The following is a 17428-nucleotide window of genomic DNA, read 5'->3' on the forward strand; positions in this document are numbered from 1 at the left end:
TAACCAACTTCCTATGCATCTATAAATATTGGCTCTAACCATCAGCTCACAAGGGCCAATGTAAACATGGTGTAACGCACATACAAATAAATCAATGAGACAAAACTAAGAAACAGATAAATACAACATCAATCCACATTTGTAATTATAAAAATAAAAAAAAGTATATCCACCTAAAACATATTATATACATACATTTTGACTGCTTTTTAGGGCCGGAGCACTGACAGGCACTGACAGACAATGAGGCCTATTGAAATTGTAAGGATTATTAATATTCCGGAAAATCAATTGGCCCTCTGTTATTTTTTTTCATGCAAATTAATTTTTGAGGGCTTTAACATGCTCAAGTTCTCAACTCAACACAAATAGGTTATCATATGATATAACAATACAGTTTAGAGATGTCTGTAAACATGTTGGAGAAGAATAACAAAAGGAAACATGGGAGCAGTGTGATGAAATAATTGCATTGTTTTGTGTGGAAGTTTTTCAAAGTATCCCTGAGCCCAGTGATGACGACATCATTCCGCGACTTGTAGTTCCTGTCACACTGAGTTGTGATGGTGAGCTAAAGAAATGAACTCCTGACTTTTAAAAGAGTTTAACTGAAGTATAGCCGTGAACCTGTAGTTCTTATTGTTTTCGTTTTTACTGCGAGCGCTTGTACAAAGTCGTTACACGTACGCTTGAGGCTAGTTAGCTACTTGGCTAATTCACGTGTTCTTTTACAGCCCGTGCTTGTAGCTAACGTTAGCTCACTGCCATCAGCCCCATTCAAACGACAGAACAGTAACAAAGGACTTCCGGGCGTTGTGCTGCAGTTATTCAGTGACCGGGTTGGACCGCTCCGAGCAGCGGGATGAAGCTGGAGCTGTCCCGGCTGGTTCAGGGAGGAGGTCGGCTCGGGGTCCTGAAGGGGCTCGGCAGGACGAAGCAGCTCAGCCTGGAGGTCCCGGGGTGTCTCCTGTACACACACTTGGGGACAGTCCCCCACCTCACCCAGGACACACTGCAGACCCTGAGCAACCTGCCCTCTGTCACCCAGGTCTCCCTGTCCAACATGTGAGTTCAACCCAGTCTACAAACACACACACACACACACACACACAATGGGCTCTCTCCGAGACCTAACCTGCATCTCCATCTCCCCCCCCTGCAGAGCAGAGCACCAGGAGGTTTTGGAGGAGTTTAAGGATGGATTCAGAAAGTTTGCAGGTACTTTAGCTCAGTCGCATGTTCAATTCATCCTTTCCTCTTTCTCTCTTTAGACATTTGTTAGAAGAAAATAGGAGTGAAGAGCGATTAAACGGCACTGATTACAACAACATTCATTCAAATCATGAAAGCTAGTATTGATATCTAAGCAGCATAGTTTTACTTTAAATGCATCAAACTACATGTGCGTATTAACAGTTTTCTTTCATATGTAACCCAACACTGGTTCAGATATGGGGACATTATGGTTTAAATCCAAAATTCAGGGTTTCTTTGCAGCCTAGAAAAGTCGAAAATTCAGTCATCTGAACGTAAGACCTCAAATGGTCGAAATTGTTGATTATCGTATATCTTATATTTAATTTAAATTTAATTTGTATTACTTGCACTATGATGTATTACGTTTTACTGTCCTTTTGTTAAACCATGACACCTGTGAAGCACTTTGGTCAACCAAGTTGTTTACCAAGTTGTTTTAAATGTGCTATATAAAATTGACATTGACATTGATTGACAATCTTTAGTGGGATTGAAGGTTCCTTCATTCTTCACCTCTTGACAAGTGTTTTTGTCGACATGTTTGTTTAAAAGAGCCAAACCTTATATCAGATTGGAATCTGTATTAGCAGATATAATCAAGGTGTGATATTGGTGTTATTCAGAAAATCCCCAACAGCAGTTTGTGTTTACACCCAAACACTTTACACACTAACATTACAGATTTTCGTGCTTCTAAACATTAAAACGTTGCCAACTCTTGATGTTTGTAAATATATTTGACGCCTTCTCTTCATTCTTATTATAGTTTAAATTTGCTTTGTTTCGGACTCTAATTGTAATTAAAGAAATTAAAGTGTGATTGGAGCAGTTCGTCTCCACTGCAAAGATTATGATGCTGTAGATGAGGAAAGGGAAAAAATGTAGATCAATAATTGTTGGAATAATACTTTCATCAATAACAGGAGAGGCTGTGGTAATTTTCCGTTAGGATGGTTTAATGTAGTTATTTGGGGCCAAAAACATGGGCTGAAATGTAATGATTGACAGCTGAGATTGGCTGTGATTGGTTGAGAGAGTGTATCGCCAGGACTTCGCTACAACGGCTCCATCTCCTTAATGCACTACACAAACTCTGGCTCAAAATGTGGCTTTCATTTCTGGATAGTGGGAGGAAGTAGAGACATGTCGTCCATACTTAAATACAGCCTATTAGTTCAACATTAAAAAGCTGATTAGCTCGGTGAACTTGAGGAAAATGTAACATTTAAATAAATGCCCTGGAAGAGTGGCCTCATTTGGCTTTGCTGTGCATCAGTAGTAGTGTTGCTAAGCCTCACCCTGCTGCAGGCAAACGCAAGTTTAAATTATAAATGTAATCAGTGTTGCGTCAGTCGTTGTAGACGGTCAGGGGATTATAACAGTGCTGTCTCCAAAGTCCCAGAAGGGAAGAGTAGTGATTGAATAATTAGAAATAAGAACAGCATTTTTAACCTTTTCTTTTCTCACCTTTTGATCCTCTGCTGCAGCTGTGTTTGCTGATAAGGCCACCGTGCCTCATCCCTCTCTCCGGAGTTGTCACATTAGTAATAAAACATCTTGCTCGGTCACTTTGCTTTGGTTGACAGGAACTCTTTGTCTGGTTTTGTTCTTTGTGACTGATGCACATTGATTTTGGGTTTTGTTCTCTGCAGGTCTTCATGATACTTTGTTGTACTGCTCGCTCCACGACCCGGCCTCCCCCTTTCCGACAGGCCATATTACCAACAGGGTGAGATTAAACTTTTACCTTCAAGAACAAATCAACATAATGGGATTCAACTCATTTGTTGCCGCACTTCGAAATCTCCCGTCCAGCTATAGCTGAAGCATCACAAAAGCTTTTACTTTGAAATGTGTGTTTGCAAGTGAAGATTTCCACCCTCTGATGTTACTAGACGGTGTCAGTGTGGGGCAGCGGTGGGCGGATAGAGCTGAATGTGGCCAAGTTCATGGCTCTGCAGAAGGTCGTGCAGCCAGACTGGTACCAGAGCATGGCCGACGGAGAGACGTGGCAGAACAACACGTCGCTCAAACGAGTTCGAAAATCCGTGGATCGTACTCTCGCTCACTTGGACGAGTGTCTGCTGTTGCACCAAAACTCACAGGTACGCACACACTCAAACTGAACAGCCACTAAACACAACCTGTTGCTCTTTTTCCATCTTAAATTACTTTGTAACCTTGTTTACTATCATATACACTATAATATATTGCAATACTGTAAGCAAGGTTATATATTCAGTTTTTCCATTCAATTTTAGAAAAAAACTCACGGTATAAAGAACACAACATGATATGCATATTTCACGTTATGTCGGAGTCAAATTGGTGGAGAAAGATTGCAACACTGATATCTCACAGTCGGGACTTCAAACGCAACACAATTTGAGAATATGACAAAACATAATATTGCAATTCTAAAAGCGTATCAATATTTTCTTGCACCCCTACTGTAAATATTTTCTGTGAATGGGGTTACACTACACAAGGATGTATTTTGGTCTTTGAGCAGCTGTGCTAAAGCTGGAAACAGTGAAGGAAGCAATACTTTATCAGTGGGGAGTGTAAGGGTTTTGCATCAGACATGACAATAAAAAAAAACTGTCAGTTGTCCTGTCTGACACACATGTAGTGCTAGATGCAACCAATTGCCTGAGGTGCTGGGGTTGAGTTGGAAAGAGCACTGCACCTCGTTGAGAATTTACAATGAAGCGATGGCACAAAATGCATTCGATTTTCAGGTTGTCTATCTGTCCGTCTGCCCCCCTTTTCATGAACACGAAGCTATGTGGGTAGTCCTTCAAATTCGGTTCAACTATATGAGCTGATTAAATCTTTCTGGTCCAATGTCAGGGTGACCTGGCTTTGTGAAGGAGATTTCTCAGAAAACACGATGATATAAACACACTTTAAATTTGGCAGAAATTATCAGTTGGACTCAACGATGACGTGTTTCAATGTTTTGTGTTCAAATGTCACAAGTCAAGGTCACTGTGACCTCACAAAAGAAGGTTGTGGCCATAACTCATTCATGCACTTATTATGACAAAGTACTTGTAAGCTGCAACTTAAAGCAAACAACAGAAAGGTGGTTATTCTAGTTGGAGATGTTTTTCTGAAAATCTGTGTTTTTCTCCGCAGTTATTGATAAAAGCGGCTTTTACCTGTTCCGTTTCAAAATGTGTCCCTGCAAACCTCATCATACACCGTGTGTGTGTTTAGAAAATGGGGCTGTAATCTGTTCAAAATCTCAGTTGGTTCTCTGCAGTTATCTCCTTCTTCTTTGTCCTTCTAATTTCTTCTCTTCCTTTTATCTAGCAGGATCTTTCTGTCTCATGTTTAATCACCAACCTGTCTGTCATTGTCAGGAGTTGCAGGGAGTGGAGGTGTTCGGCGTGGTGGAGGGAGGAGACGTCCTGGAAGAGAGGGTGCGCTCGGCCAGGGAGACGGCCAAAAGGCCCGTGGCTGGATTCTGTCTGGACAGCCTCCGGGCGGGCTCCATAGATCCGGCCCTGAGGACCCAGCTCATAACTGCAGTGACCAAAGAGCTGCCTGAGGACAAACCCAGGTCAGCACTTCTAGTGACTGCATGAAAAATATGTGTATTGATTAAAGGGGTTCTTTTCCCACCAATCATACACTCTTCCCTGGTGTGTAATTGAAAAGTATTCAGTGAGGACGGGCAATCAAGTAGAACCAAACAAAAGAAGAATAGAGGGGGAGTAAACAAACAAACTGTACCCTCTGTTCTGAACTGTTATTCATTATCTTGACATCAATAAGAACTTTGGCAAAAGTTTGCTTAGTAGTTTCAGATGGCTTACTATAAGCTTGTAGCTCCCTCTCTGTAACACACATTGATTCAACAAAAACAACACACAAAAATCCAACAGATTAATGAACAATTTAAAAGGGACCCTGAACTAAAGTTACACCCAGGGCAGGATTGAGAAAACACAGCAGTATGTGAGAAAAGCCATGTTAACCTCACAACACAAAGCTTGTGTTACCCTGTCCTTCACACTCATGGCTATTGCGTGTTTTCCCTGATTAAAGACAATTGCAGTGCAAAAAATGAATCTTAGTCCACCAAGTACCCTCACCTGCTCCACCCCATCCTGTGTGAAGCTCGAAATGTACTCAGTCTGTGACATTTCCACCAGCCCCTCCAGTCGCGCTTTTGAAGGATGTCCATTTGCCTTTCGATCTGGGGCTTTTGTCGTCAGCAACTGGAAAATGTGTCCAAAAATCCTGTAGTTAAGTTTCACGAACGGTCAATTACGCTATCAGTTGATCAGTTGTAAAGCTCTAACGAGATTTTTTTTTTTCTTTCAATCCAGAATAGATATTGATTCATGGATCAATAAACTGTTCATTAATTTGATTTCTGCATTTATAGTGAATGAGCCAAGCAGTGAAGAAGTGTAGTTTAAAGTGCACTTACCCACGCATCACAGCTGTTTGTGTGCAAAACAACGTGATTCACAGGGTGAGTGGGCCCAGTTGGTGGGTCCTACTCAATCAATTAATTATCCTGCTTGACTGATTACAAGTGAAAACCGAGTAGCTCTGCTGCTGTTGCTGCTGCTCAATCCAACCAGGCTCAGTCTGTCAGCAGGCGTGATGTCAGCTCAGCCTCATTCGTTCGTTTTACTACAATTTACATGTTTATTGTCCTGCAGTTATGGATTGTGTGCTGAAAATAGCTTATGATTAAAATTGGGGGCAAGACACTGAACCCACAAATTGCCCCTAACGACTCTGCCGAACAGTGTAGGAGTGGTGTGTGATGGACAAAGTGCTGTGCATCGAAGCACTGTATGAACGTGTGAATGTAATTGTGCTTTAGTGGTAGTGAAGGACTGTAGTGGTCTGTTTGTAAAACTCCCTACAAATGGTCTATTTACTATTTAAAATGTAAACGCTGGAAACAGAAATTAGAAAGGACTTGTCGCTTCTGAATCGTCCGGTAAAACTGGAGTTGCTGCTTTCTTCCATTTTATATCATCAATTGAATCAGAGCTGAAACAATTAATCAACATAAAAAAATCAACATCTTTGGACTATTGGACAAAACAGACAAATAAAATAATTCATCTTGGGCTCTGGGAACTTGTGATAGACTCTCATAACTCTGTCATTTGTCTGTAATTTTAGATAAACAAAATAAATAATATTTACCAGAGAAAGGATCACCACGCAGAAACTTTGAGATGATTTTGAATCCTGTGAAAGCTGTTTGCCCAATTGTAGAAGGCTTCTTCTGAAGATATTGCAAACAGTCTGAGAAAATAAAGTCTCAAGGACAAACTCACCATAGGAGTCTCTGCTTCCCCCAAGTAAATACCCTTTTCAGAGCCTCGGCCTTGGAGACGGCTCCACATGAGCAGTCCTGTCGCTGGCGGACGTCTGGTCATGGCTCAGACTAGTTTGAGAGAGAAGGGATGTGAGAAGCGACAGTTTGTTTGAAGGAGCTGGATGCACTTTGTGAAAAAAGCTCCTCTCAAATACCATGGGGCACCATCCCTGCTGGTCTCTCTAGAAACGCTGCTTCCTGTTGGAAAGTGACGTGGGGTCATTCTAAAGTGCTGTTATAAAGAACAGAAATAGAGAAATGATGACTTGTGTAGCAATACTTTGTTGTGGACGTTTGTGTGTGCGTGTTATATTTATGTTGTTTGTGTCCTTGACCCAGACTGCTGCAGGGTGTCGGACGACCTGACGAGGTGCTGGCCTGTGTGGAGGCCGGCGTGGACCTGTTCGAGAGCTTTTTCCCGTTCCAGGTGACAGAGCGTGGCTGCGCTCTTTGCTTCAGCTTCGACATCTCCCCGGACCCGGAGAGCGCAGGTAGAGCGCCCCCTTCAGGTGTGGTGAATAGCTGTGCTGAGGAACAGGTCCTAGTTCTCTTTTTTAATTTCAAGCTATTTAGGAGGTAAATTGATATGTCAGACCAAAGTGAATAATACTTTTAATTACTATTAATTAATTAATTAATTGTTAATAAAAACACATCGTTTAGATGCTCAAACATGCTCAGACATATAAGAAACATAAGGCGATGTAGCTCTGTCTCGTTAACTGCTGCTAATGTTCCTGTTTGAGTTGCATTAACCTCGCTCCCCCATTATAGATTAAAATACAATTCATGCATGTCGAGATTTATTCTGGAAGAACAGCTTCCCTTTTCCTCTCAGGCACTAACCTATGTAAATGTCATTGTATTATTTCACATGCTTTTTTAATTCCAGATTTTAAATGGGGCAAAGGGGCTCAAACGAGACATTTGGAAATTTGACCGCACTTCAGTGCTTATTTTCAGGTTTGCTCCTGTCAAAGCAAGCGACCTTTCAGTTACTGCAACCTTGCCCAAAGCCACAGAATGACTTTGGTAAGAGTGCGATGAAGGAAAAGGGTGAAAATCTGGCATTCCTCTTTAGGACCTTGATTATGAGCATCACTTTGTCCTTTGGGCGGCTGGGTAAGGGGTCTCTCTCAATTTGGGACTGATATTCCTTCATAACTTGACATGTCTTGAATTGAATTAATTATGTTCTAATAAGGTCTTAATCTACTTGTTGAAACCTGCAGAAATCCTGCCTACCATAATAATTTCCTTTGTAATGTTTCTGATTGAAATTAGTTATGGACAAAGCGATGAGAGAATGTTATTTTTTTAATGTATATACACTGAAATGTCATGAGCACAAGCGAATGAATACTACAAAGCTGGGATGAGGCACCACTTTGATATTTTAATGGTGCAGAGCATTGGCGCTCTTTTAAAGACTCAGTAATTACTCTGGTGGATTAATTTCTATATGAGGAGCAATTGATGTTGAGTTGAAAACACTTATAAAGTAAATGTTCCTGCTTCCTATATAAATGTAAAGAGACATTCATCTTCAAAACAGCGTCTTCTCTCCTTTTAATCAGACTCAAATGGTTTAGTTTGAAGACTGTGCGTAAAGCTGCATGTGCAAAAAGGCTAAGTGACTGCAGTGGGCGTTTCTGAATAATTAATAGGAAACATGCGTGTGTGTCTGTATGGTGGTCGTGTTGCTCGGCCCATGAGGGTATTTATTTTGCGTTAAAAAAAATCTGGCCTAGAACCAGAAACCAGGGAAAATCTGTGCCGTTGTTTGTTTTGTGTGTAGTGGGTCGTGTTTATTATGTAGCCCGGGTCAGCTGAATAATTGGCTGGGGAGATATTCAGCTGATGAAATGAAATCAATGGTGTATCACCTTGCAGCTGCTTTTTAAGGCAACAATTAGGTCCAGGCCCTTCACCGCGATCGCTGTCCCAAGTGGACGTCTACAGAAGTGTTATGACAAGAGATGTGGGAACCGCAGTGCCTCGGCTCGCTGCCGCAGACTTCTGTGCTTCATTAAAAAGTTGTGTTAAACTGCTCTTACAGACAGAGTGAAGTTTGGTATCCGGCAGCATCAAGTTTCAGACAGAACTAATCGATTCTGAACAGGTAGCGTAATGGAGTTCAGTGGAGGTGAGAGCAGCGATGGTGTCAAACCGGCAGAGAAACTCTAATTCCCCTCTCAGCCAATTATGAAGCACCGGTGGGGGTGTAGAGGAGGATGGGTGTTGGGAGGGGGTGGACACCTTCACTTCCCAGTTAACGTCCTTCATGCTAATCTCCTCCTTTCCTTCCTTCCTTTCCTCCTTCCTTCTCCAAGTACTCCTCCATGGGACTCTTTCATTGTTCATTTTTGATATGTACTCCTTTCTTCTTTAGTGAGTTTAACCAAACAACTCTGGAGCTGGACACTTAGACAACAGACGAAACATAATGATGTAGAAATGCAGAATTTGCAGCATTTGTAAGAACTAAAAAACGTGTAAAACCATAAATAAATTAACTGCAGGGAGGGAGTGTGGTTGCCTCATCTAACAGATTCTCGTGAATCATCACTTTCCAACGACTTCTTTTTGAATTTTACCTGGTTGTGAATATGCTGTGATGCAATATATTATAGTTTGTGTCTGTATAAAAGGTTTGTCGGCGACATGGTGCAGTGCTTTGTTATGACTGCAATCAGAGCTTCTCCAAATATTGTTACTTCTGGTTTCCCCCAAAACTCAAGTTTTCCAAACATCAGTTCACAAACCAGCGGGTTGGTTAACACTTGGTTTTGTCACCTATCAGTTCAATTAGGAAAATATTTTCTTTGTGTGTTTTCCTTTAGTTCTTCATGTCCAAACATTGAAATTGATTAATAATCATTGTAAAAGATGCTATCATTCGTTTCATAGCGTTACCTCTTCAAACTTAAAACCCTTTTCTTCTCAGCTTCAGTTTCTGTATTCGTTGCCATTGCTCTTCAGCAAAAGTAACTTTTCGCCCCTTGACATTCTCTTAACTTCGGTCAAGCCTCATTTCGTCTGTTTTGTTCTGATGATTGTATGCCCCCGCCTCGGGCTCCAGACAGCACCCCCTTTGTTATCAATTTTTTTAATGCTTTGTTTATACTCCTTTCTGCTCCCTGCTTCACCCACTCCAGCTTCCACTAATCAAATTTGCTCTATTTAATCTCTGTGTTTAATAATTCACATCACTGCCGACCACTGTCTTCCTCTTCTGTGTCCATCCTCTGTGTCTTTCTTCATCTTCCTGGCGTCCCTCGTGTCTGCAGCTGCCCCTCGATAAAAGACGGCCCTTCATCAGCTCTGTCACTTTTCTCTCTACTCATCAGTTTAAGTGAAGTCAACTAGAAGCGTACACCCATATGTGTAAGACAGGCATCAGTCGTCAGAACATCAGTCATTATATTATCATAGTGGAGAGAATGTAGGTCACAGCTGCGGTTGATAGGGGTTTAATAAACTGTACGTGTTGGCGGTCGAGTTTTGCAGATGGAGAGTAACAGTTCTGCACAAAGGGAGTTTATGAGGGTGAGGTTATGGTCTGAAGGGTTTGTGGATGGATTAATGACACGTTTGCATGTTGTTGCAGTGCTGCAGCTGGACGATGAGGAGAGGGACGCTGCAGAGAAGACGCAACTGAACGGAGATCTTAATCCTGACGACCAAACACAAATGACGTCCTTTGAGATAAATCTCAAAGACAAAAGGTTTGTGGCTGTTTTTCGTGCGCCTGTGAAGGGTTTTATGAGCAGTGGCGCTTTCAGAATCTTTATTTGTTCCTTTAATGCGCCTGTTAAATTGATTTAGACCCACTTTGAACTTCTATCCAGGTACCAGGACGACTTCAGGCCCCTGGTGGAGGGGTGTGGCTGCTACTGCTGCAAGAACCACCAGAGGGCGTACCTGCACCACCTGCTGGTGACCAATGAGCTTCTGGCCGGAGTCCTGCTCATGATCCACAACACAGCCCACTATCACGGCTTCTTTGGCGCCTTAAGAGAGGCTATGGCCAGTGATAAAGTGGACCTTCTGAAGAGAAGGGTACTTAGGGAGAGGGATGAGCAGACGGAGCGAAAAGACGGATAAATCTGAAAGATAAGAGAAGGATTGATCTCACTCCTCCTGAGGATCGCTGGACTGAGCTGCCAGAGGCAATCAAAACTCTATCTGGCTCTTTCCAGTACAGTTAGAGGATGTGGGGCTGTGATGCTGCAGAGACCTTGCCGAGCCCATTCCTTATGTTACCAAAGTCGCCTCTCTTAAGAATGTTCAAAAGAGAAGGGGGGAGGATTAAACTTAAGCGAAGCTGATAAAGGCACGTGTTGATGTCAGTCGGTGCCTTGGGACGAGCGCTCCAGTTAAAGTCCTGTATTGATCTGAGCAGATATGGTTAGGTGCCTGAAGAGGGATAGGAGCTTGACAAGAGGTCAAGAGGAATTTGCATAAAGAAATGTGAGGATGAATGGTGGCGGACTATCAACTCTGACTGATTCCCTGTGTTGTTCCTCCTGTGGCCCGATCTCAGGTCAGCAAATGACTAACATCCCCTGGACTCATTGACACTGCAGCGTAAACCAGAGGGAGAGCCGACAACTGACAAAAAAAATTCTGCTTTTCTACTGATCCACATTAAAAAGTCTTTTCGTCCTCTCATATGTTATCGATCTGTTTTCTTCAAGCTTTTGTCATTCTCACTCAATATTTACATCAGTTGGATACGTCAAATAGCTCCTCGCACGCCATGTCGTCCTAACCAGCATGATGAGACTGCGTTTGGTATTAAACCAGTCAACACCTCTCTCTCCCCCCCATTGGAGGTTTGTCTCAGGCAGGTTAAGGGGAGGTTAAGTGAAGGTTTCAGCTGACAGCTCCAACTATTCCTGCTGCTGGGAAAGGATAAAGATCAGATAAAGATACAGGCCTCTGCTGCCTCCCATGCAGTGATGGAGGGAGGCTCTTTGAAGGTGAGGGGACGTAATTGACTGCCAGACCATGCAGATGTCTGTGGGGGACAAGGGGACAGAGCGGGAGAGAGGAGAGTGTGACAGATTTATGGAGCAGCCGTGAGGATTTTTGTTGCACCTGTGGGTTACCCTAACCGCTTCCAGCATTATACAGAAGTATGCTGGAGGATTTACCGCTGTCGATAGGTGGGCACTGCGCATAAATGTTTAAGAAATACAGGCATAAAATGAGCAGAGTTGAGAAGTTGGAACTTTATTAATGCCTGTGGGGGAAATGGGAGGAGGCTAAAACAAGCAGTGACCTCTGGAGTTCATTTATTTTAAGGTTTAATGGGATGACTGGGTACAGAAACTAGTGTGGAAAAGGTTGTGAAGTGTATCCTCAGATTAGCTGGTAAAAATAGAGAAGCCAGTGAAAGGCTGTTGCTTTCTTTCCCTGGATAACTGCTGATGAAGTTTTATTCACAACATACTTCCGTCGAGGTGTCGAGACGCAACAGTTTCCCAAATAATGTGAATCTCGACATGCGTGTATAGAAAAGCATCTGGCACAAATCAACCCATCCTGTTCTAATGGTACACAGGTCCCTTCAAGGCTGCTAATGACTACTGCTAGTAAGTGTAGAGCTCTGGACTCCAGCCTGTTATTTATTAACAGGCGTTTGACCTTCAACTGTGTGATAAAGTGGAACATAAGTGATCGCAGTAATTATGAGATACAGAGAACCAGAACATAATGTAAGCTCTCGGAAGATGGAGAAGGTGGTGGAGTTTGAGCCCGAGAGGTTGTAGATCGTAGGAAATAATGGTGTAAAGAAATGTTAATATGTAATTAAACAGCAGAGTATCGGGGACAGACTATATAATAATAATGATGCAAGTAATTTATACAGCTCCTTTCAGAACATAGTTACAAGGTGATTTAATTGTTAAAATAAAACTGATTCTATAATTGCAATTTCAGCCACACAAGGCATTTTCAGAAGCGACGATAGTAGATAGTATATTCTACAAAGTTTGACTATAGTTATTCTTATTTCTAGACATTTCAACTTTATTCAGAAAATGCAAAATATAATTTTTTAAAAGATTCTAACATTTTAATTTTATAAGAAGCTGTTACTTTTGACAGTCTGATATTTATATAACTTTGCTGAGTCATGAAAGAGCTGAGGCCACAGGTCTGAGAGTATTTGTATGTATTTTACTATGTTTTAATGTACTTTTATGGACTTTAATGAATTGAATCTACTTTAATCTGTTTTGAAATAGCCTCAAGCCTGAAACATGCTTCTGCGACTGCGTCTGCGTCTTTTCACGCCGCTGTGGCGCAAGACTCGTTTTCATTCATGCTTCCCCAACCGTTGCGCGTCTTACAAAGCAATTCCGCGCCAGAACACTAGGCGGAGTAATGCTTTTTGTCGAAGACGACCTGAGAGACGCCTTCTTTCTTCTTCGTCGATTGTTTATTTACATAGCCACTGCGGCTCCTCGTAGCCTTTTTCTGGCGGACAAATCCGCCAGTCAGTGACAGGTTATACAAGTGATCATACTATCGGATATCTTCTGCCAAGTGCTCTTCTATTTGGTCCATATTCGTTCTTCTAAATCTTCCGTGATTTCTGCCGGTATTATGGGGCATGAAACCGGAAACGCAGCTCCAGAAGGGATGTAGAGCAGACCAATCACAGCCTTGCGGGCCGAATGAGCTTGCGGAGCTTTGCCGTAAATTTTAGAAAAGGGGGTCGACACCCGTCAGCACGTAAGGAGGGATACATAAGCACGTAAGGGACCCGGAAGGGCTCTTGCGCTTACGGGCCCGTGAAAACGCAGAAGCATGTTTCAGGCTTTATAGGTTTAGCTCTTGTGTGAAATAGTGACGCCTGGATTTGATTGATTAGCTGGAGACTATTGGAGCCTCATAAAACTTGTCTCAAACTAGTGTGCGGTGAATATTTAACACATTGACTGAACATCAACCTTCACACCTAGTCGTGTCTACCTGGCAAATGTAAATCAGTGTTTATTTAACACTCTGCTGAGAACAATATCTGGCTGTGTGTTTGTCTCTGCTGCTGCTGCTGCTGAGAAACTAAAACACCGTCTGCTTATCATTGTCTTTTATTTATCTCTGTATTTTTTTTTACAGACACTCGCCTGTCTGGAGGCAGCACAGCGAGGGAAGGTTTGAGTTATGAGTCATAAAAACTAACACACTATAAATGAAAGTTTGGTTGTTGTTGCTCCTCTTCTTCTTCACCCTCCTCCTCCTCCTCCTCCACCTCCTCCTCCACCACCTCTTCTACGTCTTCTTCCCCCTCTCCCCCTCCTCCTCTTCTTGCTCTTCTCCTTCCTCCCCCTCATTTTCCTCTTCAATAAATTGTAAATATTAATTCTGTGTTACTTTCCCATTGTAATTGCAATAGTGATAAGTTTAATAATGTAGTAATGTAGTGTAATAATACACAATGTGAATATATGGGGGCCACTGTGCTGCTTTACACTGGCAATGACACACTATTACTGAGACAAGGCTTTTGTTTGCTGCATGAAATTATTTTATTTAAAGCGCTGCTGAACATTACACACTTATAATCTGAAAGCTGTTCAGTTTACACCTTCATTTCAGGGATTAATCTGCTGATTAACTCTAAGCGGTGCTAATTTTCGAAAATGTGTCCAAAACACAGATCAAGACTAAATATGACTTTACGGGTCAATTTCCATGTGGGAGTTTATATATTTGTGAGAGAGACTGGAGCTGAGGGGTTTTGCTCTTTCTCTGCTGCAGCGTGACTGACATTCGACTCGATTTCCATGTGAGATGAGCTCTGAATGTCAGCAGGTGGCCCTCCGAGCTCATTTCCACCAATTATCCAGATGGAATGTGTGATGCAGGTCGGAGGGCTACAACTTCCTCCTCTGTCTTTCCCTCCCAGGACAAGTCGCATTTGAGTCGCATGTCACGTGGCGGCAGGGTTGTTTTTCCGCCATCGTGGCCAGCTCGACATTAAATAAGCTCAGCTGCTCCCTGGCAGAAAGTGGAGGAGGCAGCAGCAGGGCGAGGTGCAGCAGGTGGTGTCGAGCAGGAGATGAAAGCCGGAGAGGGGTTCTCATCGTTGAGCGATTGTGTTATCAGCGCACTGCGTCCACAGACAAGATGTCGGGTGTTTAACATTTTGAGAAGCAAGTGTCCAATGATAGTTTGGAAGCTTAAATCATTGACTCGACAAGGTGTTGCAGACGCGGCCATTGATGGATTACTGAGCAGGGAACCATCTCTCTCTCTGCTCGAGGTGATTCACTTCTTGCAAATTCACAGAGACGCAGGATGAGACACAAATCAGCTGCGGAGAGGAACTAAACACCCACAAAAGCCATTTTCATACATCGGCTGTGTAGAATCAGAAAAGACGGAGAAGCTTCACCTGGATGTTTTCCTTGCTCCGCTCACACATCAGCACACTTCTCCTCCGTCCCCATGGTAACCCTTGACCCCCCTCCAGGCTATAAACGATCTTACCAGGAGGCCAAATTTCTTATTAGCACCCAGATGTATTTCGGGATTCATTTATACACATAAATCATCAGCTGACAATGTTCTAAATCAGCGGGGACCTTCTGCCACCGTCAGACGCCCCGACTAAATATTTTATCAGGGCTGCGACTATATGCACGCCATAATGTATAAGTGTAGGTTAAAGTACCTCGCTTAAATATAGAGAGAAGGTCATAATACATTAATGCTACAGACCTCCTGGTTAACACGGAGTATCTCTCTATTTAACGGGATTTGACACGAAACCAGTAAAAGGAAAAGTTTGCTACTTGGGAAAGTATTTAAGAATTTATCTTAGAGTCAAGTCTTTGTGCAGGAGTTGTGTGTGCAGGCCGTTTATTCATATGGAACAGAAATCCTGTGTACTTTTTTGGACACTCTTTTTTTGTCAAAGTAACATGAAGTGTCTTTCTCTGGATTCGTACTAGATGCATTTTGCACTAATTTTTGTTGAGAAGAGTGTTTGATTAGTGTAACCACAAATATGTGCAACCCAACTAAACCTCTAACGCGATCTCATATTCAGGCTCAGTGCAGCAAAAGGTTATTCAGTGAAGGAAACAGGAGAAAGTGAAACGTGTGAGAATAATAATCAAAATGTTTGGTGATTAGTTTTCTGGCTCGTTTGTCAGTGCATGTATTTGTCACAAGGTTTGCAGACACACACACACACACACACACACACAAACAGACAAACAGACAAACATACAAACAGACACAGCAAAATCCATCAAATCGAGGAGGCTGGCAAACGACCTGCAATTTTGATTTGAGTGTCAGTGTTATGTTAGGTCGACCTAAACCCACAATCCACTGGAGGAAGCGTTTCATTTTATTTGCCTCTGAGTCAGCAGAAACCCTCTCCACAGTAAAAGAAAAAATTAATTTGAATTTTTTTGCAGCATTGAAAAAAAAACGGCCATATATTTGTCTTCTATCGATCGGAAGCCGAACAATACGCCCACGGGCACGAGGGTGAAAAGCATTTTTCATGTTTGGCACCTTTAAATTGTGGGTGTGATGATTGGTCTGTACAGTGATTCAGTCCCCAAAAGCCTGATTACTGTGAAACGTGCCAACAGCTGCTACCACCAAGCGATGGTGAAACCCTGAGAAGACTTAATTCGTCTGCTTTCCCGGTGATTTGGACAATCTGCTCTAAATGTTCAGTTAATTAAGGGATTTACTCAGAGACACCAAATGTTACTGAAGGTCGGACGAGCTGAAGTGGGCTCTCCATTATTTATCTTTTTCCTTGCCCCGCTGCACCAGAGGTCACTGGAAGTTCAACGAAAGGTCGGCCGCGCTCCGTTTAGGAGGACAGGGCACGGATGTAAAGGCCACAAAGGATTTGACCTTTAGCGATGTGTGTTAGCACGGGGCAAACGGAGGAGGGAACACCACTTTCGGCGCAATTTCCTGGTCTGAGAAATGGAAGGAGGGAGAGATGCATGGAGGGGATAAGAGAGCGAGTTAGGTAAAGCTGCTTGTAACATTTCGATGATTGGCTGTGGTTGAAGTGTCTATAGCTAAAGGTTCCTCCAAGGATGCCTCCCTGCAGTTCTTATTGAAAGTAAGCTGTTTTAAAAGCCTCCTCCTCAACGAGCGTTGATTTAAAGATCCACCATATGATGTCTAATGTTAGCTCATGAATGAGGTTTCTTTAAGGATCCTGCAGGGTGATTTATAATGCACCTTCCACCCACTTGTATTCCATTGACTCTGCTTTTTAAACAGCTCCCGGGGTGTTTGTTTGAAAGAGAAAAAAATATGTATAAGGACGATGGCAAATCTATCATACATGAAAGCTATCAGCACTTTATCTATTAAAAGCCTTTGTCACACACTGGCGTTGCTGTGTCTCCTCAAAGTGTAAACAGATGTTACCTTTTGTCGTCTTCGCACATTCTCGAGTGCACCGGTGGAACGGCGACGTGGCGACAATCAGGCGGAAGTCAATGGAATTTGATCGTAATGACAGCGTGGGGGGGGGGGGTTCTGTTCTCGAGAACGTGACTCAACATCTTCACGGGTGCAGGCAGAGCCTTGATTAAAAAGTGATGGCGCTCTCAGAAGGGTTGGTTTGATCCACGCATTGACCGTGCAGCATTAGCGGAGGTTTGTCAGACTCCGAGGCTCGAAGGGCGAGGATTGGCCTATGTGTGGCCATTATTATTTTGAAGTGCAGTGTTTCCTGAAAGAACATGGAACACGGTGTTCTCTCTGATTTGCCGGATGAGGAGGGGAAAGTGAACATTTTCAGAGGAGGAA

The 17428-nt window shown here is 42.7% G+C and overlaps 1 protein-coding gene across 2 annotated transcripts; it reads left to right on the forward strand.

Moving 5' to 3' along the window:
- Positions 1-443: 443 nt before the first annotated feature.
- On the forward strand, positions 444-11287 carry qtrt2 (queuine tRNA-ribosyltransferase accessory subunit 2). Of its 2 annotated transcripts, none has more exons than XM_062379924.1 (8): positions 444-1065; positions 1163-1218; positions 2910-2986; positions 3153-3362; positions 4626-4825; positions 6953-7122; positions 10224-10341; positions 10465-11287. In XM_062379924.1, the coding sequence occupies exons 1-8, from the start codon at positions 863-865 to the stop codon at positions 10718-10720; spliced, it is 1290 nt and encodes a 429-aa protein (XP_062235908.1). In that variant the 5' UTR covers positions 444-862; the 3' UTR covers positions 10721-11287. The 2 variants fall into 2 exon arrangements, with proteins under 2 accessions (XP_062235908.1, XP_062235909.1); XM_062379925.1 differs by having other exon boundaries at positions 456-1065; positions 6953-7104.
- Positions 11288-17428: the final 6141 nt, after the last annotated feature.

Source organism: Platichthys flesus, chromosome 21 (assembly GCF_949316205.1).
Source record: "Platichthys flesus chromosome 21, fPlaFle2.1, whole genome shotgun sequence".
In the NCBI taxonomy this organism is placed as follows: domain Eukaryota; kingdom Metazoa; phylum Chordata; class Actinopteri; order Pleuronectiformes; family Pleuronectidae; genus Platichthys; species Platichthys flesus.